Genomic DNA, 24,142 nt, shown 5'->3' with positions numbered 1-24,142 from the left:
GTGGGGGGAGTTAGAGCTACGAGGTGTTTTCTTACGGAGTCTTTCTAGTGAGTTAAAGGACGAATTAGCTTCCAGAGATGAACCCGATTCCTTAGAGTCATTAATCTCCCTCGCCATACGCATAGATAACCGCTTGAGAGAAAGACAGAGAGAGAAAGCCCAGACTCGCCTCTCTCATGTTCACGAGCCAGCTTCCCTCGCTCCCCCTTCAGCCAGTGGCGGATCCTCCGGCCACTCCGCTGCTCCCTCCACGTCCTCCTCTCACCCTTCGGAGCCCATGCAGTTGGGTCGGACCCGTCTCCACCACCTCCCACGCCCCCTGTCCTTACCTCCGTGCCTCCCGAGTACCATGACCTAGCCCCTGTGTTCAGTAAAGAGTTAGCCCTGTCCCTGCCTCCTCATCGCCCCTACGATTGCTCCATAGACCTCCTCCCTGGTGCTCCTCTCCCTTCTAGTCGGCTGTATAACCTGTCACGCCCCGAGAGGGAAGCCATGGAGACATACATCCAGGATTCTCTAGCCTCTGGACTCATCCGCCCCTCATCCTCTCCGTTAGGGGCTGGCTTCTTTTTTGTTAAGAAGAAGGACGCCTCCCTTCGCCCATGCATCGACTTCCGTGGACTTAACGACATCACCGTTAAGAACAGGTACGCTCTCCCTCTCATCGACCCCTCCTTCGAACCACTCTGCTCCGCCACCATCTTCTCCAAGCTTGATCTGCGTAACGCTTATCACCTCGTCCGGATAAAGGAGGGTGATGAGTGGAAGACAGCTTTCAACACACCGTTAGGTCATTTCGAATATTTAGTCATGCCTTTTGGTCTCACCAACGCCCCCGCTGTCTTCCAGGCTCTCATTAACGATGTCCTCAGAGACATGTTAAACCGGTTTGTTTTCGTTTATTTAGATGACATATTGATTTTCTCTCGAGATCTAGAGGAACATAGACAGCATGTAAGACTAGTGCTTCAGAGACTTCTTGAGAATAAATTGTTTGTTAAAGCGGAGAAGTGCGAGTTTCACTCTGACTCAGTGGGTTTCCTCGGCTATATCATCGCCAAGGGTCAGCTAAGACCCGATCCTGCCAAGATCCAAGCTGTCACGGATTGGCCCGTTCCCACCACCCGGAAGGAGTTGCAGAGGTTTCTCGGCTTCGCTAACTTCTACCGCAGATTTATCCGTGACTACAGTAAGGTAGCTCTTCCCCTCACTAGACTTACTTCTGTGAAAATCCCCTTCCAGTGGTCTCCCGATTCCCAACAGGCTTTCACCCAGCTTAAAGCACTGTTTACCTCTGCCCCGGTGCTCAAACACCCCGATCCCACTCGTCAGTTCGTGGTCGAGGTGGACGCTTCCGACTCCGGTGCTGGTGCCATCCTCTCCCAGAGAGACCCTCAGACTCACAAACTGCATCCCTGTGCTTTCTTTTCCCGCCGCTTATCCCAGGCCGAGCGGAATTACGACGTCGGGAATAGAGAGTTGCTGGCTGTGGTTTGGGCGCTTCAAGAATGGAGGCACTGGCTGGAGGGCGCTACGGTTCCCTTTTTGATCTGGACTGATCATAAAAACCTCGCCTACTTACGCACCGCGAAGAGGCTTAATCCCCGCCAAGCCAGATGGGCTCTGTTTTTGAGCCGGTTCAATTTCACCCTCTCCTATCGCCCCGGCTCCCGTAACACTAAGCCCGACGCCCTGTCCCGTCTCTATGCCCCTCCCCTGGACTCGGAACATCAGGATGTCATCCTCCCGCCGGCTTGCATCGTGGGTATGGCTACATGGGAGATCGAATCCCTCGTGCTCCAGGCGCAGAAGCAACAACCGGACCCTGGTTCCGGTCCCCCCGATCGCAAGTTTGTCCCGGATTCGGTCCGGTCGCAAGTTCTCCAGTGGGCTCACTCCTCTAGACTTACCTGTCACCCTGGTTTCCACCGCACCCTCCAGTTCCTCCGTCAGAGCTTCTGGTGGCCGAGGATGTACCGCGACACCCGTGCATTTATTGCCGCTTGCTCTGTCTGTGCCAGGGGAAAAGCTTCTCATCATCCCCCTGCGGGGTTACTGCACCCCTTGCCCGTCCCAAGCCGCCCATGGTCTCACATCGCCGTGGACTTTGTTACTGGTCTTCCTCCATCTGAAGGTAACACTGTCATCTTAACTATTATTGATCGCTTTTCCAAGTCTGTGCATTATGTTCCTCTGCCTAAACTGCCTTCTGCCCTCGAGACTGCTAGTCTACTCGTGACTCATGTGTTCAAGCTTCACGGAATTCCCCTCGACGTGGTCTCGGACCGGGGTCCACAGTTCGCTTCCCAGGTGTGGCAGGAGTTCTGTAAGGCGGTGGGGGCCACGGCAAGTCTGTCCTCTGGTTACCATCCCCAGAGTAACGGCCAGACAGAGCGAGCTAACCAACATCTGGAGTCCGCTCTTCGCTGCGTGGCTGCTCATCATCCCGTCTCTTGGAGTACACACCTGCCTTGGATAGAATATGCCCACAACTCCCTCTCCTGTTCGGCCACAGGTATGTCACCGTTTCAGTGCTGTTTGGGTTATCAACCTCCCTTGTTTCCCGAGCAGGAGACTGCGGTATCCGTCCCTTCTGTGAAGGAGCACCTCCGGAGGATTAAGGAGGTATGGCAGTCTGCCAGAGCTGCTCTCACCCGCTCCACGGAGAGGAACCGACGGCTGGCCGACGCTCGCCGCGTCTCCACCCCCGAGTACCGACCGGGTCAGCAGGTGTGGTTGTCGTCACGGGATCTTCCGTTGGATGTCGAGTCACGTAAGCTCTCTCCCCGTTTTGTCGGTCCTTTCGAGGTGTTGAAGATCATTAATCCGTCTGCCGTCAGGCTCAAGCTACCAGACTCTATGAAGGTCCACCCCACCTTCCATGTTTCCCTGTTGAAGCCGGTGCATTCCAGCGAGCTCAGCCCGCCGGCCGCCGCCCCACCTCCCCCCCGCCTCATTGATGGTCATCCCGCCTACACGGTGTCACGGATCTTGGATGTCCGTCCACGCGGCCGTGGTTTCCAGTTCTTGGTGGATTGGGAGGGTTACGGTCCAGAGGAGCGTTCCTGGGTCTCCAGGGGACTCATTCTGGATGACTCTCTCCTTCGGGACTTTTATGCCGCTCACCCGGACAAGCCGGGTAGAACGCCTGGAGGCGTTCGTTGAGGGGGGGGTACTGTGGCGGTTGGTATTGTCTGTGCTGTTATTTTGAAGGTCCATTTCCTGTGTTCTGTTTTGTGGGCTGTAACTTTACGTTTTGTTTTCCTGAGGCTCCCTTCCCCCCCGATGCGTCGAGGAGTGTTTGGGCACACCTGAGTTCACTTCCGGAGATTAGGACGCCTATTTAACCTCTGCGGAGTGACTCCTCGACGCCAGAGTATACTTCCACGTTCCGTGGTATCAGTTGGTCTCAGTCTCCTGTGGTATTGTACGTTTCGATAGCTTGCTGAACTTTTTTGATTAATTGTTTGTCTCTTCTCTTTTTGTTCCAGTGCCTCCCTTGCCCACACAGCCCAGCACTCTCTGGACCTCTCTGAGTTCGTGTTTTGTTTGGACCTCACGCTGCCAGCGATTGTTTCAGTTATTGCCTGTTGTTGCAAAATAAACTTTTGTTAACCTTCTCCGTTTCCGCTCCTGGGTCTCTCTCTGCACCCGCCGTCACACATTATATCAGTCCTGACACCCACTTCAGCTGTAGCACCAGCTTGTCATTTAAAGTTCCAGCTGTCGATGTTTTGTGTTTTTTCTGAGCACAAAAAGTGACTGATTTTGTGTGTTTTCTGAATCCATCCGACACTTAAAAGCTGTTAGCAAAAGTGCAATGAGCCTGATCCAACCTCATTATTAACACAAAGTTAATAATGTGTGTCCTATTACAATGAACTATTTTGGACCATTTACCACACAGACTGCACAATCTAACACTGCTGTGCTTTGACTGTGTTTGTGCTGCAGTAAATTCATAATGCCAGTGTTGCTCCCTGTCTGTTGGATGTTTAATTAGACAGTTGTTTGCGAACACATTCAATATAATGACTTTGTGCAGTCGTAATATGTTGATGCTGTGTTTGCTGCAATGACCCCAAGTGGCCAAAACATATAACTCATGTAGGCTTAAGCTTATTGTTTTGGGGGGAAAAGAACACAGAACATAAACTAAGAGCAAATGCATTATTTTATTTGATTATTTTCATGTCGAAACAAGATAAGTTTGTTGTTATGCTTTAAGAAAGCTTTAGCACATTCAACACTATTTAAACCACAAATACAAGCCTTGAGTTGACGCTCGAGAAAATTATCACATTTGAACGGCAGTATTGGTCGGAACCAACACAGGTATCCTCACATCTTTACCTTTATCCATTCGTGTTATTATCTGCATGGTGCACCAGGTTAGCTAAGGTTGGATTATGCGTGTGTGTAGGTCTGATTATGTCCCATCAATATGAACAGGGTCACGCCGATGTACTACAAACCAGGAAACAAAGCCAACAAGCTGCATGGATATGGCTGCTCTTCGCTGAGATGAACTAAGGGCAGGGAAGGCGATGAGGAAATTCAATTTTTGACTCAGGAGGGGAACAAATTACCCTTTCATGACAGGTGTACTAATGAGAAGTGTGATCGATAGTCCTCTAACGAGCCAGCTACACAAGTACAACAACCCCGGTCCTTAAACCATCTGACTTGCTGTTGGCATCCAAAGCAGGAAAGTATAACCTAATGGACTTTGTAGTAAGATTTACTTGTTTGATTTGGCTTTTTGGCATCCCCTGTCCCCACACACACACACACACACAAACACACACACTCTAGTGCTCTCGCCTCCTCGGTCTCCAAACCTGAAGTAGCTTCTCTCTTTTTTGACTCTGTTGGAGCAGCACAGGAATAGCCGAGTGCCTTTGTGTGGTGGAGGAGGAGCTCAGTGCTGAGTGCAGCAGAGAGGCCAAGAGATGCTCGGCTGGTGTGATCGCTTCGTGTTAATTAAGGGGAAAAGAGAAGGAACTTTGACACGTAAATGCTTGAGGTCTCTGTGGTGGCGTCTGGATGACAACCACTTCTCAATCAGTGTGTGCTGTTGGTCTTTGCATCGTTGGCAGGATTGGTCTTCGCTTTGCTAACAAGTTCAGCCTGGAAAATTAAATGTTATAGGCTGTGCTGTTATTGGTGTTGATGACTGAATGTTCACACATATTTCACGACTAACAAGCAAGCACACATAATGCAATGCAGCCAGTCTCTCAGATTGCTGCCAACCTGACACTGGCAGTGAACACGACCGCCTTCAGCAGGCTTGGAAAGCTCGAGCATTCTTCAGTGGATTATGCCACCATGTTTTTTTTTCAGGCAGTACTTTCAAAATATTTTCATTTTTTGTTGTTTATCTTAGTTGATTTTAATGCCAAGATACATCATGTGATGGCCACACACATTTCACAGGATTTACATTCATACAGTGCTGTATCGTGGTACTCTGGGCGCTTCAGCGATGGGGGAAGCTCATCTCAGCCACCACCAAAGTGTAGCACCGACCTGGGTGATGCACGGCAGCCATTCTGCAGCATAAAGCTCCCCACGCATCAACTGCTCACAGAGAGTTACATGTGTAACTCTTGTTGTACGTCTACACTGGAGAGTAACAACTTCCGCTGCACTTGTGTGACTCGATGCATCATCTCCGCCGTGTTTTGGTTCGGTGGGCAACATTCATTGGAATGAGTGGGTGTCTCTCATAACACATCCATGACTTTCTCCAGAGTAACCAGGTAGCAGAGCCAGCTGATGTTGCTCAGAGAGCTGTAGACAACTTATATTATGTAGTGATGTTCCAGAAACATTGGAAAATAAGCAAAGACCTCTTCTGATTCACATTTATTCTTTGATTAATGGCCAATTTCCTCATCCCGTATTTCAAATGTACAAGCTTCTCGAAAAAGGTCCGACAGATAAAGTGATTCAGGATTTTGTCTGGTTCTAAAAGTACTGCACAGCTAGTCTTTTTAATATATCTTTTTTTAATGTCTGTTTAATAACATGCATGATCTTATGATTAGATGCATTAAGCAGTACAGATTAATGCATCTAATCATAAGCTTAAAGGTTCTCCTGCAACACAGAATAATGACGTCCATTGCACTATAAAACTTAAATTAGTAATGTTACTTATATTTCATGGGCATAAAGACAGAAACAATGTTTTCTACAGCATATATGGACGAAGAGCTCAACTAGCAAGAATCAACCCCTTTGTTTGAACCTGAGACGCAGTGATTTGTCTTTGGATATTTGTAAGTCGTTACCAAAATCTTCTTATAAATTCATTTCAGCATTCCCCTCCAATTGTATTTCAGTGATCTCTTTTTCTTGCTTAAGGTATCACTTTAAAACGGAATACAAGACAAACTGCTTCTTAATATGAGCAATCCTACAGTGTATCCAGACTCTGCTGCTGTCCATCAGCGTCCATCGGTCAAATCAAGCTGACAGTGTAATTATTGTGCCATCGCTTCTTCCCAGGATAGCCATCCATCAAGGGCCATAGCATGTGTGTGTATTCATCATACATGCATGAGCACAGACACACGTGCATACAGATGGGCTTTAGATCCAATGTGATTGGCTGCACGTGCCCTCAAAGATTAACAATAGTAATCTATTGCACATTTGACACAGCGGTTGAAGGGTTTATTTCCTAAGCTCTGTGCAGTATAACAGCGTCGGCTATAGTCAATACCTGAAGATGCTGTATTTAGTATTCTTATCCTTGCGAGTCTGACATCCATTCATCTGAGACCGCTGTTGTGGAAAAACAATGTGGCTGTAAATGTATTGTTTTTCTCACTGCTGGGTTGCTTACCAGACCTTTGGGCAGCTGTATAATGTCAGCAACACAACAGTGAAGATGAATCCCTCATTTGTGAAAAACACTTTTTGCTCGCTGAAGTTGAATGCATCGACCCTGCCAGCAGAAAGCCTGATAAATCACTTATGTGAAGGATTTCTTACAGTCTGGATTCAAGATCTTTAGTCGCTCTGGCATATTGTGACAGTGAACCACTCATTTGGAAAAATACTCGGGGAATGGTACGTAGATATAGATTATTAATGCCTCCAGACATTTTGCCTCTGTCTAATAACAATCAACTACAAATTCATGCCATCAGTTCATGCAAAACATGGACGTTGAAATATCACAGCCACTTTACCCTGTTGTGATCTCCCAGCACTTGCAATGTCACTTGCAAAAGAAAGTCTCCAGCCATGCTCGTGGCTCTGTGAGGCTGTACTGACGATGCTCAGTCAAAACACACTGTGCTGCCTTTGCCAGGTTAGTGCAGTTAGTTTGGGCAAGCTGTCAATCAAACACTGGTAAGGACCAAACAGCAGGAACCCGCCTTTTCAAGTGGTCTCGCTGTGATTTGAAAACAAACACACCAACTACAGGATATTGTGATGGTAGATATGTGCTTTAAGCATGATTGCAAAAGCTAAACCATTAAATTTATCTGCTCAATTCTCCAGGAAATTATCCAATAATCAACCTGTATAAGCCATGTATTCATGTGCTGTGAATCATTTGGTAACCAGGGGGTGTTACAGTATTTGTATTGTAAGCTTTTGGTAGAAGATGTACAGTATGTGACTCCCTTTGTTCGGGAAGCCATGTGACCCAAACAATTACAGTCATAATAGTCCATTTATGTTTACCACTAGCATGCACAGATCAGAAATTCGACAGTGAGCTTTACCCAGAAAGTTTTGCCTGCTATCGCATGCTAGTTGGCTTAGCCTGGTTAGCCAAGCTCATGTTGCGTCACTGACGTCCAAACCGCAAACACAGCTTAGAGATCAGAGCTGAAACATCCTCCTGTGACATTTAGATCCACTGTGTGGAGCATTACAGTTTCCCGGTTATTACAGCGAAAATGGACGATGATTAGTGGCAAAGTATGTGCTGACGTTGTTCAGCTGAAGTCAGGTATGTCTGCGAGAACATTGCAACAATTACAACAGCATCAGCTGAATGTGTCGACTAGCAGAACAAGACAAAAGCAGACTGGAGGGCAGGTGCTTCTCACCACAGTGTTCAGGCAGCCTGTAACAAGCAGTAAATAATGATATAGGAGTGTTTGTCCCTGCAAATGTGCAACCATACCCAGCTGGAGAGAATATAGGAGTTCAACATACTGTCAAAAAGCTACAATGTGTGCATGGTAGTCAATCCATTGTGCCAGCCCTGTATGGGACTGAACAGGTTACAGTCTAATGATGGAGAAATCCTGACAATTGTTAATTTCTTTTTTTCTTATTGACTATATGTGTGTTTGTATCCTTTAAGAGTGTGTCAAAGTGTAGATGTTGTGATATTTTTGACATGCTTGTAGCACTAAAGGAAAAGGCAGGCATTCGCCAGAGTCATTAGGGTTCATCCTCTGGCCACCATGGATTTATAAACCAAATTCCACGACAGTCCAACAAAGATTTCGTCAGACATTTCACTAAAACCCAAAAATGTCAAACCCATGATGGTACTAGAGAAAGAATCACTGGATCACCAAAATCAGCAGGATTCATCCTCTGGGTACCATGATTGTGTGTCATGAGTGCCATGGCAATCCATCCAGTGGTTTTTGAGATACCTCAGTGTGTTTCAGTTCTGATGGACCATTGTCACAACTTTGTCACGCTAAGAGCCACAGTGCTAGCTGAGCTAAAAATAAATACTAGGAAGGCACTGTTTTTCATTTCATGGTGTCACTTTAATGCAATATGGTCGTCTGACGGGGGACATGACATGATTATGTGCAGGGTGCTGTACTCTGACTCATGCTGTGTCCTCCGCTACACCGCGAGAACATACTGTAATATGTATTGCACTCAGCTAGGTTAAATCCAGCTGGTCGTACTCTGACAGGAGCAACAGGATTTATTCTGTTTATTATGCTAGTTCGCTCCACGCTCAGCAGAGAGCCGTGAAACAGAATATCGTAGTGTAATGCCAGAGGTGCATTCCTACCTGTTTCTCCCCTGCAGTGCCTTGTGTCTCTTCTCCATTGCCACAAAAAGAAAAAGTGCCTGTGCTCTCCTCTATCCACTTTAACGCCCAGGACTTACACGCCACACATGCCTCTTATAGAAATAGGCCTGTGGCAGCACAGAGGCGAGCATATGGATTCTCCAGTTCAGCTGCATGACATTTCCTCACAATCTGTGGCTCGCTTCTCAAGACAATCCTTATTGTTCTGCTGGAGAGAAGATCCTTTGCTCCCGAAAGGGGAGTTTATGTCCAATAGCTTAGTTACAGGACACAGATAGAGGAATAAATGATGATACAGAATGTGTAAAACCACACTGTGTTCTGTATGTACTCTATATGAAGGCTCAGTAATTGTCAGTTATCCAATGAGAGCTTCATCCATCTATAGTAAGCCTCTAAAGGATGCTATGCCTCGAATACAGCAACGTCAAAATGTAACACGAATAGCAAATATCATCACACAGTCCCAAACTACCATCACATAAACAAGTACAGAATTAAATCTAGGTAAAACAGTTCCAAAGCTAAAAAATGTTTATGAAATAGGAATCCAGATGACTTTGTACGTCTTAGTCACAGACTGACCTGACTTCAGCAATGTTTCTGAAGATTTTATGATAACATGAAGAGGACTTTACTTTCTCCAATTACACACAAACTACAGATGTTGTCTGGAGGGTTAAGACTGGATCTAATATTTATTTAGTCTTTCAGACTAAATTTGACAGTTTTTAGACAAAAAAGGTTATTCTAGAAAATAAACACTACATTTTAAAACTGTAATATCCTCCACTAGAATTACCTGGAAGCAGGCCTTAATGTAGGGAGATGAAACTTGTAGAAAATATAAATGTATCGTTAAATATGATTGTTTGATTAACAGTATTTTTTATATATATAAATACATTGTTTAGTTTGTGGCTAGTCAAAATGTATGAATTTGGATTATATGTTTTTTTTTTCCAATGAACAAAAGTGACTTATTCCATAAGTCCCAATTCTGCTTGTGCAGTTGCATATTTGTTCAGGGCTTTGTCCGCACTAATGATGAATACCAAACAAAGCAACACAACAGCTAAAGTTGGTGCTTCTCTTTCAAAAATAAACAGCAAGTCTCTGCATGGGGCAGGGCTTTTCAAACAAAGCTGTTCACTTTTATTTTTATAAGAAGCTGTCTTCTGTCTGTCAAACTGGAGCTCGAGGCAATTTGTCTTCCGGCTGATGCTGAACACATTTAAATGTCAAACTCTCGTGGCCATTGATAAACAGCAACGCTGTGCTATCACAATCCAATTAGCTTCTCTCCATTTTTGAAATATTAATGTCGACCAGTGCCGTTAATGCAGTTTCACACAGTCTCTAGACCGCATGTTGCTTTTCGGTGAATTCCCTCTCACTGACAGCAGCAACACTGCAGCAACCAGGCGATGGAGAATTCCTTCGGGCGTCATTGACAGGTCTCTCCGCAGTCTTCCTTTAGTGTTCTCTCAGGCATGGTAGTCGATGTGAGAGGTTAGCCTGGGGAGCAATCAGCCCCTCGAGGCTCCATCCTGCCTGCCGCAAATCAACATCACCACCAGCATGATTCTTCCCTTCCATTCGACCTATTTCAAACAAGTAAAACATGCACATACAAATGATCACATCTTCAAAGCATTAAAGAGCACTCTTTAATAAGCCTTGACAGCTCCTCTCATTGCAATTCAGACGATGTATTTACTCTGTCTGTTCAAAAGCAAGCAAGGTTCAGCTGCTGGCATTTGTTGACTGCACTGGCTGGTGCAGCTGCTGGGAGGCTGCAGTGTCTTCTGGGAAACTGAATGGCGCTTATTTAGACATGGAAACAAAATGGCCATTGGGGCATCCTCAGGAGAGCAAACTGTCCTATTTGAAAGTCTAGCTTCTGTCAAAATTTGCATTCCAAGATCAAATATATCATAACTGCGACAAGTCTGTCCCATGTCACAGAGAAATGTTTCAAACTTAGTCCATCTGTTTTGGTTTTGAGTAACTTAAAATCCAGCAGAGAGTCATGTCTAATGGTGCTTTCAGGTGATGACCACCGCTGATCACTAGTACAGTAAGGAGCCGACCAGGGGTGAAGAAAATGTTCAGGTCACCAGAGTATCTTGATTCTTTTGCTTCACGATTTTTTTGATTCTTAAATGAATTTTATACATAAATAACAAGCACGCCATCTGTTAGTTTGATGCTAACACATTAGATTATGCTGACTCTAGGCTGGGACAGTTTAAACTGCACAGGAGGGGAAGTGCGCAGGTAGTTCAGAGACGTTTGTGGGGCTTACACTGTGCAAATCTCTTCTACAGAGTGTTTGTTTTTGCCGGCCTCTCGACGAGTTTTTTCATTTTCTATCCAAGCTCCCCCGTCTGTCACACCGTACAAAGGCAATTTGTCATCTCGAGCTGAATGAGTTAAAATGTCGAGCTCTTCGTCAGTGATAAACACCAGCATGTTGCTATCATGACCCAGTCTATTTACATCTCTGCCTTATGAGCGGACGAGGCCGGCCGAGTGAATTATTGCTTTGTATCTGCGAGGCTCGTGCCGGAAGCTGGTGATCATGCTGTTGGGATCATTCTTGGCCACACCCTCACAAGGTGGCACTGACTCTGCCATGTTGATACAATGAGTTGCAGTCTTACTTAGAAAAGAATAATCACATAACTCAGCATTACGTAAATGACTGCTAGTCATCAGAGAACATTTGGCATTTGGAGTTTAGGAGTTTTTAGCTTTGTTTATCGTATGTATTGTAGAATGTCTTCTTTGCTATAAAGCATCACAGAGTGGCAGGGCCCATAAACCTGAATGCAGCGTTTGTACTTACAGGATTTTGGGGTATGGACAATCTATTTTTTCTTTCCCTTGCCTTGTCTTCCACTGTCACACAGCCACAAAATGCAGACAACTGCAAGCTCGAAAAGTGACACCATCCTGTTCCTGTGAGTTACTGAATGATGATCTTCAGCTAACAGCTTCATCCAACGTTGAAACTGGAAAGAGAAGAAATGCAGCTTGGGGAGACGGTGTTTCTGAAATGATCTCATCAGCGGAGAGCTGTGGGAGATGATTTGGAGCACCTGTGCTTCTGAGGGCGCTGGAAGGCTAAATATTGAGCATGTACACCGCATTGTGTGCTGAAGCGGAAAACAGCCCGGGCTGAGGCAGGGGGAATTTTTCATCGCCCATATTTTCACAGCGCTCATCTCCCATGTAATGGCTGTGTGATTTACAACAATGCACAGCAGGAGCTCCGCGAAAGGGCTGCGCCATTCTTACACCTTGCACCCATTAGCTGCTCAGCTGAGGGAGTTTTACAAACCGCTTTATGTGTGCAAGGTAGGCGGGTATTGACGACGGGAGAAGACCCCAGGCACGACAATCATCGCGGGCTGTGGAGGACAAAGGACAAAGGAAGCAGCACCACGGAGAGGGATCATAATGCTTTTTATTATTCAGCCTCATTTCCCCGATCATCAAGCGGCTGATTAATTCCCCGGTGCACAGAGCGATAACTCAGGGACCCAGTTGGCTACTGAGGAGGTAGTTGTCAACTTCCAAGAGGGGGAGGTGCCTTCACCTGCTTTCTTCTTCTCTTTCTCCCTTTTTCTTCTGCTGATATTCTCCCTGGAGCCTGCTGATGCTGATGCCAAGCTCAGTTCATTTAATGCCCTGTCAGTCACCAGTGGGTACTGACATACTCCCACTTTGTTCTGTGTTTTATAGTTGAAAATCATCTCTCGCTGTTAAAAGAGGGCCAGTCTATATATACGTATAAAACATAGATGAGCAGGGTTTGAGCCAGAGCATGCCATTATAAGAGACCACCTTAAAACAGAACATGTCCCCCCTACGCCCAATTGTCCCCTTTAAAATCACGGGCAAGCCCAGCACTGTTCGTAATTCATCATCAGGAACAGTGTGTGCATTTGTGGGTGTGTGCGGCGTAAAACATGCTAAACTTTCCTTGAATGCACAAACGCACCAAAGCACTCAGGAGGCTTTTTTTTTCTGCTTTTCTGCTTGGTGGATTATTAGATGTAAATCTCTCCAGCACTCCAGTACTGTACAGTAAAATTGTTTAGGACAGGTGACTTCCTCCAACACACACGACACAGACAACCATAAGCTGCAACACAGCCGAGGCGAGCGCGGCTGTTTATCACGGAGAGGGAATTAACTTCAAAGGGATTTGAAAATGTCCATGTGGAATGTAGGCTCCGGGATGAATTATGCATGAAAAATGCTTCACTTGAGTAATGTGCTGACACAATTTGTCACACGCCACAGGAATACATAAGTTGCAGAGTGGCCATGTTGGAGGAGTTGTTGCAGTTAGGTGGTGTGATTTCTCTGGGCCGTTGGGGGTCGTGCTGCTGTGTAACCTACACCGACTGCACTGTGAATTACTTATGAGACCCTTCTTCGCCTTAAGAGGAAAGCTGGGAGCCTTGATATACAGTAGCTTTGAAAAATTTTACTCTTGACTTTAAATCTGTGTGTGTGTGTGTGTGTGTGTGTGTGTAGCAGTAGGATTTAAAGGCTGGGCTCGAGGCCATGTATCATCCCCGAGCGTCTTTAAAAGCCTGTCTTGCTGTCAGTTTGGGGAGGATGCACATTTGAGCGCTGACATTTTGATGGAGAGGAAGGCAAACAGCGGCAAGGCTTTCGGATACGCCGCCAAAAATCTGTTTCCTGAGTTCAGCAGCTGAACCTGCACTTGCCCCTCGCACCGAGAAGGCGTTCAGATGTTTTTCTCAGCGCTCTCACTTGACTGATTAATCTATTCAAAGTGCTCATTAGTAACGTGTGAGACGCCATGCTGTGCTGGAGAGGAGTTTAATAAATAACCAGTGCTTCCTCTGTCAGCCAGAGGTGGCGGATGTTTTCCTGTCAAGACGAACGCGGATAAGAATTTGGCTTACTGACCGAGAGTAACCGACTACAGGTCTTCCTTGAGTTGTTGCCGTGAACATTTCATTTGCTGTCACAGAGCATTCCTGCAGCCAGGAATAAGCCAGTTAACACACTATACCTCTCCAGCTCTCACCGAGCAACAGTAGCTTAAGAAATGATAACCCTTTTATTAAACGGCGCTCGTCACTAAGCTTTCTGTTGACATCAAAAATACCCACAAGGCTGTGCCACTGAGTTTGATAAGTGGTGAAAACAACCATGGAAGTGATAAGACGTATTCATCCCGCATGGCATGGGATTAAACCAAACCAGTCATCGTCTGGCTCTCTAATGTGAGCTGGCGCGGTGACAGTGTATTAAAGTTCATAAACCCTATCAGTGCCACCGAAGTGCTGTTGTTCTGGACACTGTTTAAGAGAGGCTTACACACACCCCTCCTCTGCATCAACAGATTAGTCGTCCTGTGACCTGTCTACCTCCACCTATGTTTGATTGGAACACAAACTCTCTTTATGCTGCAAAGTGACTTAGTCAACAGTAATCAAAAACTCTCAGTGTTTCACCTAGTGAGGCTTTCAAGTAAAATGGGAGAGAAAGCTACTAGTAACTAAAGACTACATGCTCTATGCTTTCACAAGTGAACAAGCTAACACATGATACAACACGTGTTGGTCTGTCTAACATCACCTCACTGATAATAATCCAAAGATCATTTATTGTTTGCTTCTGTTGTGCTTGGATGTTTCTACTGTACTGAGGTGAGGACGGCTGTTTCGCACAGAAATGTGGTCATAAAAGAACAACATCATCAACAAAAGCTCCATCTTGGCAAAAAGATCCTGCTGAAGTCAACACAGAAAAAGCTTCTGTTACGAGCAAGTGCTTGCCAGGGGCAGTTCCTGTCTCCAGTGAATGCAGCATAAAATCACACTTGCCCTCACTGATTCCAAATAACCACAACTGTAAAGCTGTGCATCACCGTTTATCACAGCACATAACGTGCATGTCGCTGACAGCATAGATTTAAAGGAACGAACGTAGTCCTTCACAGACAGACAGACACTTACTTTGCCTCTGGCTCCTCTAACATTAGCCACCATCTGTCTAACTGCTCTGCAAGTTACTATGGAATCAATCCATGAATCAATCCACCGGCTCATCAAAGGTGTAAAGTTATACTTTGACTCTCCTTTGTGACAAACTTCTATTATGTAAGGACGCACTAGGTTGTAACACTTCTTTGCATTTGCACTGCGTGTTGCACAGGTTGTATCCCACTCCCTTTAAGTGGAAAAGCTGCAGACAGGCTACTATTGCTATTGTGAATAGTTTGGATCGTAGGCATTGAAATTAACCAGTTACACCAACAACCTCACCCATTTCACGGACTGCTCTCTGTCTGTGAACTTAATTTTGACATTCATATCACCCACCATCAATCTTAAATACAGCTGTTTACATCAAATGTTTTTTACAAAAGAAGAAAATACACAGAATGCCCATCTGTACTTGGAGCCGACAAGAGACTCTCAGAAGCTTTGCTGTGGCTCGGTGGTGAGTGTACATGATGTTTTGAGGCCTCTCGAGGTGAGCAGGGCAGAACACAGTGACTGCTGAGGGATCAAACCTCTGACCTGCTGTTTACCAGGCAGCCTCTTTGGCTACGGGCCACTTTAGCTACACAAACAAGACGAACGTAAGAGCGGGTCGTAAAGGTGGCTTGTTCTCCGGCTGTCGGCTGCGAGATTGCTCGCCGGTGTAATGAGGTGCTAAATCAGACAGATTTGAACTCTGCTCCTGAGACCTTCATATTGAAGCACACCGTGTTTTAACAGGGGTACGCCAACTGCATCGTATCAGAGTGAATGTGGTCTCGTGTAAGAAGAATGGATGAAATGTAATGATGCCTTGAAGGGGAAAATACTCTCTTTGAATGAGATCGTTTTGCTTTATGTCTCATCTAAGGAATTATGAAAAGAGGAGATTCCACCAAATCCTGAATGCACCATAATTAAGACAGCAATATAAAGCATAGGATTGACTATACATTCATACTAATGAAAGACACCAGAAGGTACCTCCAATTAAAGCAGAATATATAAAATTTTTTTCCCCATTTAAGGCTTTTCTTTCCCCCTGAGGTCTTAAGGTTGTTTCTAGTATTTTTGCTCTAGAGATTCTGTCTTCCAATGCCTGTACATTTTCATTCCACCCCCAGCCCACTCTCCATTCCCATTCTAATGAATGCAGAGAGAGAGAGACACCTGTGCATGTGTTGTTATACCTGTTAAATGGTGTTATAAGAATACATATTGAATCTTCTATTATTGTGTGTGTTGAAATCGAGGTTTAAACTTGTTTTCTTTTTTCTTTTTAAGTATACATGCAGGCATACGTCTGTAACTTCTAGCTGAGCTTCACTTTACAAGCTGTGAGGGTGAAAACGATGCATCGATGTGTGTCTGTGCGCTCAAGGACATTTGACAGTTTTGCTTTGTGGAAACATTGCGTGCACAGAGACTTGTAAAGGAGCATCTAGATAAGAGGCCGACATAGATAAAATCCAAGGAGGAGTGTATCCACACATTCAGCAGACACAGAGGAACATTGATATTCAGTTGGAGTCGTGCTTCTATCTGCCTGGTGAATGTAAGTTCAATATTCACTCTCTTTTAGCTCTGGTGTTGGTCTCCACCAACTCCTGAGGGAAACTTCAGGCTCTTTAGCTGCTTAATGCTCCGCTATGCTCACCATACTTATTTTGTCCGCCTGCAGTTTGGTGCTGAGCTAGTAGTGTACAGTGGGTTTATAATACAGTGTGCCACTGGGAACACAGTTGATAAAAGCAGTGGGAATCAAACAAACTGTGGGCTGTTGAATCCAAACAATGAGCAGAATGACACTGAAAAGCTCGGAGGGGAACTGCAGAGTTGGGTCAGTTCTCTGCGGGTTCAACTCCTTTTCACATTCCACATAGTCATTTGAGCCATTATTAATCGAAAATATTGATTAGTGCAGCTTTAAGCATCCAAGCACAAATCTGAGTGAGCTTTCAGGCACAAACACGCAACCTGGAAGCATAAACCTGTAGCAGTACATCGCTACGACAGACTTCCACGAAAGCTTTCACGCTTGTCTACGCAGCTATGAATTATTGAAAATTCCATACATACAAAATCTGAGCCCAGTAAGGAAGTGTTGCTGTTCCTCAATTCAACAAGGGGAAACTACAGTAGGCTCAGGAGGGTTTGGGGGGGTTGGTGGGGCATGCATACCTGTCAGCTGTAATGGAGATAGAGCAGAGGCTGATGGAAGCACTGTAACCTGACAGCTTTGTCAGGAGCCCAGCACTGCGCTCCTCAGTGCATCACCATCCTATCACTGAACTGAGATTAAAACGCATAGCACCTGCCTTTTGTTTGCTGTGATAGTTTGACAGTCTGGGAGATTTTCATTTGACAGAAGCAGGAAGCCAAAAAATAAGGTTTTCTGTCCGACAAAAGTAAGGTTGGCTCTCATCTGAATTTCACAGATTCCGGTCGGATTCTACTTCTTTGTTCTGGTTCTGGTCACAAAGCAAATACATACATACACATAAAAACATATGATTTATATTTATTACGACACCATAATGGAAAATATTAACAGGAAAAAAAAGCCAAGAACCACACAAGTAAATCATAATCAGAAGTAAATCCAGTAACTCCAGCAAAAACAAGGTGAGAGTTAATGTCAAACTGGGCTTCTAGAACCAAAGGAAGGATGCTCAACCCTGTTATTAAAAATACATTTAAACTCACCATCGACGGTGTCAAAGGAGCACAATCCGCCGGTTGTTGCTGACACACTAGGAGACCGCAAGGCATCAAATCCTGAACGTTTGTTTGCCTTCAATGTTTGGCTTGTGACTTAAAGCCAATCACCTTCCAGCATTGTGTTGCACTTTACCTTGAAGTTATCCTTAATAAAGTGAAACTACACTTCTGAGCGTTTACCGCGGTCGGTCCCTCACACTGTCGTTAGCAAGCTCATATCTGAACAAGGCGACACACTTTGATATATGTTCTGCTACATGTACATGTAGCCTTTGTTTGCAATAACAAAGGGTGAACACGTTTAGGACAGCAGAGCCGTTAATGTCAGAACTTATAGGCAGAACCGAAATTTAAATGACCCGATTCTTTGGATTTGCTTCCCAACCCTCATCAAAAAAAGCTTTAGTTTCCAGAAAGTCAGACAGGCGGTGCAAAAGTACAGGAAAGCATAAAGATGAAAAGATCACCACACCACATCACCACATTTTACTAGCTTCTTTCTCTGGGCTGCATCTGTGTTTAAAGCAGGAAGTTGTGCAGAATAAGTCAATAAAGTTGGATTGAAAGCCGTGTTTATTACACTTTTTATGCCTCTGCACTCAGTGATACTGGAGCCATATGAAGGATTTGTAACACCTAGATTTCAGTGACAGCTGCTTGCCATCTTTCTTAAAGGTTCGGCTGAGAAAGTCTGCTAGCTACAGGAGGTTCAGTTCAGTGGATGGAAGCAGTTAGCGAGTATAGGTGTATCTCTGATGGTATACTGTGCTGCTCCGGTGCGTTCTGCCACATTAAGCTCTCGGGTAAAATAAGCGTGACAGTTTGTTGTGTCGGAGCTGTTTTGTCCTCGCGGGACACACACAGCGGGATGTTCCTTTTACAGAGCAGACTGTGATTACGGTGCTTAGTTCACCTGAAGACAACATGCAATTCCCACTTCGCCGACAGAGGAAACCACACTGATTATGCGCAGTAAAAATAAAGCAACAAGAACAATGCCAACTGTCAATCTGTCATGTTTCCACCCCCGGTTACACCGTCGCTGTGTATCCCCACTGGGACGCACTGCGGGTTTCCTCTCCATTTATTTCCATCTGCACTAATAAACCGCAGGCGCAGCGGTGATGCTGTTTGTACTGTGTATGAGATAAAACAGCCATTGCCTTGTCTTGACACGGTCATGCATGGGTTGAGTGATTGAGCCTGTGAGTTCTGCTAGCTGAGGAGAGATGATGATAAACTGATAAGATGAGGCCATCTGTTGGTCCAGGCTGCTGGGCGCATACAGGTTTCTGCTCTCCAGTCACACAGCAGTGGGGATTAGACGGCAACCTTTTGACCCCGGGCGTCAGCAGAGAAGCAGAGGGCTTGTGGAACAAAACCCTCGTAAAGGAAAAAGGAAAATGGGCAAAGTGGGATCTTTTAATCTTGTGACTAGCGGATGAAACCTGTTGCCGTGCTCGCTGCTGTGCTAACCTTGTTGATTATGCTCATATCATATTGCTGATATGTATAATTCTAATTATGATTATGGTTTTTCAATCCATCCATAAACCTTGAGGTATTTTCTTTTGAGAATTATGGATCACTGCTCTGAGAGTGAGCAGACCGCCAAAACTAATCCCCACTAAGAGTCACGTCAGGTTTTTACTCAATTATAATTGAGTCTTGAAAGCAGCGGGAGATTTTTTTTTTTCCCCCTTGAGGTTATTTAATTTTATTTTCCACGAGAAATGGAACAATGCGCTTCATTAATTCATGCTGCCACTCACCTGCAGCAGTTTGTTCACTCTGCAGAATACCTCTCAGCTCTCTAAAGGTCAGCCCAAAGGTCCTGCAAGTGTCCTGTGAGTGTGTGGGGGCACATCACAGAGGGACTGACCCCGTGCGCAGACACAAAATGCATTGCAATCCCAATGTGAAAACATCAATCTCTGATCTCATTTTGAAATTTAAAAGAAAGAAAGGCAGGCAGATTTACTGCAGCTGGAAAATTCATCCGAGTCCTGTTTGTTGATCCATTGCAGTGATTTGACAAAGCCATGCACACATCAGCCTGAAACAAAGTTGTTTTTGAAATTCAACACAATCCTATGAAATTAATAATAGATTATATATTATATATTAATAATAATTGTAGAATTAGAATTGACACAATATATACCTCTATGGTAGGATGACATGACCAAACCATGACCAAATTGCTGCAAAGATAAACCATTTCTGATCTGACACTAATACTTTTAAAGGTCCAGTGTGGAGGATTTGGGGGGGGGGGGGGGGGGGGGGGGGGGGGGGGGGGGGGACTATTAGCTGAAATGGAATACAACATATAGTCAGCAGACTAGAAAAGCGCTATATAAATCACACTGGACCTGCACACCGCACCTTTAAGGTTAACATACGTTTAGGCACAAATACTCAACATTGTCTTGGGGAAGTTAGGGGGGGATCATGGCTAGCCATACAGTAATGATAACTTTGGTAAGGTCATTCAGGTTTAACGTTTTGTTCCATCCATCCACCCTGACCTCGGTGACTTTGTGAAGAACGCTTCGCTGGCTTTGTCACTTAAACGTACACACAGGTTTATGTCTTCTTTGGCCGCTTCCTATAACCATACACTGATAGAGTTGTTTTTTCTTGGGAGGAAAGTCTCTGGAATGAGTCACGGTCGAATGCTTTATAGTGCTGTTTGTGGTGCCTTTCAAATGTCTGCATGTGTTGTTTCTCTCCTGTCCCTTTCAGAGCTGCTCTGCTAGTGTAGCACTAGTATTAGTAACTTAACTGAATGCTTAGAGGAATCATTTATCAGTAATTGACGTGATCAGGGAACACGCCAACGTCACCGCGCGGCCTGACCATGAAACGGGTTGCATGGCAACTGTTTAGCTGGATAATCTAAAGCAGTCAGGCAGGTCAAAGTTGAACCAGATGGATGCGGTGGATCATCTGACTGCTCCTGTATCACCACATGCGCACACCACATGCCACATACAATATTAAGACATGATGGTCAAAGCACCATGAAAAAAAACAAGTTATTGTAATAATAAATAATTCCCTTATTGCAGATTTCGCTGTGAATGTGAGAATTTGTGTCGCTGATGAACCTGACCCTCTTCTTTCTCTTGTCTTGTTCTTTGTCTGTCTTTCTCCACCAGTCTGAAGAATCAGATATGCGTCCAGTGAGCGTGGGACGAAGATAAAAACCAACTATTGGATTGATGTCAGACAAGCTGTGGTCAGCTTGCCCTGCTTTTTCTGCCTCTGCCCTGCTTCTGCTCTCCCCCACATCATTTCAACTCCTCTCTCACTCTCTTCAGCCGGTCATTCTGTCTGTTTCGGCCGCCCTGACAAGGAGGAAAATAAGAGATTTTTTTTTTTCTAACACCCCGCACTGCATCAACTCTCTCACCTGTCGGTATACACTACAGTTTAAACAGTTTTTCTGCATTGCTGGCCACTCTTAAATCATTGAGCTTTGACATTCCACTGCAGCTGTGTACTGTGTTTTTTATCCACTGACAGTCTGAGAGCATTAAAGTGGACGTGATACATGGCAGCCTTTCTAAAAATGCATGGACTAAAATCTACTTTATTTTCCACAGGATGCTCAGTACTGTGAGTGGACTATTGACTCGAGAATATGAGGGTTGTTTTTAACTTTTTTTGTTTGATTCTACTTGAATGAAACAGAGCGTACTGTATTTATTTGAAATCAGAAGAAAAAGACATACATGACATGGCATCATGGGCTTTAAGTATGAGTAGATCATTCTCTTTGCCCCCGGATTCTGTACAGTACACACAGTCCAAACTCATCTATAATGCTTTTATTGCATACATGCAGTGGAGCTAAATCCCCTTGCAGCTGTAAGGGGTCGATGGCAATAATGATGCTGGTGGGACTCTTTTACTATACATTGTGATGGTATTATCTTGTATGGGCCAACTTCTGTCTGTGGCTCTGGTAGGGAGACCAGCAGAATTAATATGATTCCCCTGCATCTACACTGGAAGAAAAGATCATTTTTAAAGCTACTAATTTATTTTTGTGGTTTTAGCCAACATTCTTATCTGTAATAATAACACTGCATTCACCAAGTCAGTGCTGAGATCTGGGAAAGCCACAACATCGCTAAGCAGAGGTCTGGCAAGGCAAGAAACACATGCAGTCAGACGAGCAGACAGTGATCCAACAGTGAAATATTACACAAACTCCATTCACACCCATTGATTTTCTCATATGGGTCTGGGTTGCCGTGGCAGCAGGCTAAACAAGGTACCCCAGATATCCACATCCCAGCCATCAGTCCTCAAGGTCCTCTAGAAGGATCCTGAGCCCTTCTCAACCCAATTCTTTCTGTGCTTACCTAAAGGTGAGGCCTGGATCAGCTCATCACGGTTTACACACTGACTTCTTTGACCCACAGTAGAGAAGGACACGCCGGTCTTTTCCTCTGTGCAGTGAGGGATTATTACTGACATCATGGATGTGCTCACCTTCAGTTTTACCTCCAGCTGAAGTGGTTTGGGTAATCTGGCTAAACTGCTGGCTCGTTTACCGCCTGACTGACCGCTCAGGTTCCTTACCCCAGTTTGTTGCAGTAATTGCGCCGCGCTCCAAGATCTCAGCAGTGACGTCAGTGAGGGCGTTGTTCTTCTAACCAACAGAAACGATACCCAGTGCTATAAAAATGACACAGATATTTTAAACATGAAAGAAAATTCTTTAATGCAGCCTATACAGTCGACTGTGTGTGGTCCATGTTATAGGCTCAGAAATATTTTTTCTCTAGGTAACATGCTTTCATTTCAGTATGTTCTTCATCTCAGGGAGGTGTAACTGGTTGCTTTAGTGAAATTTAACACTGCTGTTGAGAGTCGAACATTCACATGTACTGAATCCATTCCACTATAGAGCCTTGTAGAATGTGTTGGTAGATAAGGTCAAATGGACTTCGATGGTTTCACAAAAAGAAAAGTGTTGTTGTGGAGTGTTTTAAAGGGTAATTCAGCTTTATATATATCTATATATACATATATCTTATTCGAAGCTAATGTAGCATTCTTCTTTCTTACATGTCATGTAAAGAAATCAAAGATGTTGACTTTAAAGCCAGTGTTGTACACATGAGACTATGAGGAAACTTAGAAATGAATAATATATAACTGTTGTGGATCAGATTAATTTGTAATTGCTATCTGTTTACAGCTGAAGTGATTTCTTCTGTAATTCTCAACTGCAGAACTGTGTTCGATGACTCCTGTCGTTAAAGCCTCTTGTTCGGCAGAGACCTCTACGTTCATCGACAGCTGAAATCACGTGAACGTAGAGCTGGAGACTTGTACTGTAGAGAAAGAGAGAAAAAAAATCATCACCAAACTCCACGGACCGAGAACCGACTGTCGCTGGCTGATGTCAGAGCCGCCAGCTGATGCGAGAGGCTCCACCACCGACGACATTAACAACGATTTATAGAAATGTGTTTTTTGATATTGCAAATAAGAAGTGCACGTATGATTTGTTATTGCAGGTCAAAAAAAAAAAAAAAAAACTAAAACAGAAAAAAACAACTTCCACTGAATTGCTTTGCTAAGCCTGAGTGACAACATTTCTGTCCAAGCGTTGCTTTGGACCGGTCGTTTCTCCCTCATCACAGGTCCACCTCTCATACACCCTCTAGTCCCCTCGTGCTCTGGGTTATGTGCTCTATTGTGTCTGAGAAAAGAATTAAAGACACTTGCAACTTCACAAGCTCTGCGTTGTATGGTGCTGCTTTTATTTTGTTGTTTTTATCCAGTTCACAATAATTATAGTGCTGTCCATGTCTCCACAGCATAGTAGGTTATTATAATCACTGTAATTAATGTTAAACACCAACTTCAAGATGGAAAAAAGCAGAAGGCAATTTACAGTCACTACACATAACACCACCAAGGCTGCACAGTTCCCTTTGTTTTTCTTTAAATAACATATAATGTTTTGAAATATTTAATCTGTCATGCTCTTTAGCTAATTGGCTATTTCAATTCTCACAAATAACATTTCATTGCAGTAAAGAAGTTTATGTATTAATGTCTCCAGCCCCGAGTTCTACTAATTCAATCTGCCACGCTGAAGGTTGTTTCCTAAAACACAGCTTGAGCATTTTAAAATCGTTCATTATCATTCAGATATGATACACAATTTGTTTTCCATCTCACGAGAATTCACATAACAAACAAAGCCTTCACTCCTATGGGAGTCCAGTGAACATGCACACAGAGATGCAGCTGAGAAAAGTCCACTCAGTCACACTTTCAACTAACTGTAACACACCAAACACATATGTAAGCATGGGAT

The 24,142-nt window shown here is 44.5% G+C and overlaps 1 protein-coding gene across 1 annotated transcript in view; it reads left to right on the top strand.

The window, feature by feature from the left end:
- The window catches only part of zmat4a (zinc finger, matrin-type 4a), a 132,145-nt gene extending 111,062 nt beyond the window's left edge, over positions 1-21,083 (top strand). The window contains exon 7 of the mRNA XM_041937757.1: positions 20,958-21,083. Within this exon, the coding sequence (XP_041793691.1) occupies positions 20,958-20,985 (28 nt within the window). The 3' untranslated portion in view covers positions 20,986-21,083. The remainder of the gene's footprint in view (positions 1-20,957) is intronic.
- Positions 21,084-24,142: the final 3,059 nt, after the last annotated feature.

The sequence above is a fragment of the Chelmon rostratus genome, chromosome 5 (assembly GCF_017976325.1).
Source record: "Chelmon rostratus isolate fCheRos1 chromosome 5, fCheRos1.pri, whole genome shotgun sequence".
NCBI classification, from domain to species: domain Eukaryota; kingdom Metazoa; phylum Chordata; class Actinopteri; order Chaetodontiformes; family Chaetodontidae; genus Chelmon; species Chelmon rostratus.
The sequence above is the reverse complement of the archived record's forward strand: the minus strand, read 5'-3'. Positions and strand labels throughout refer to the sequence as shown.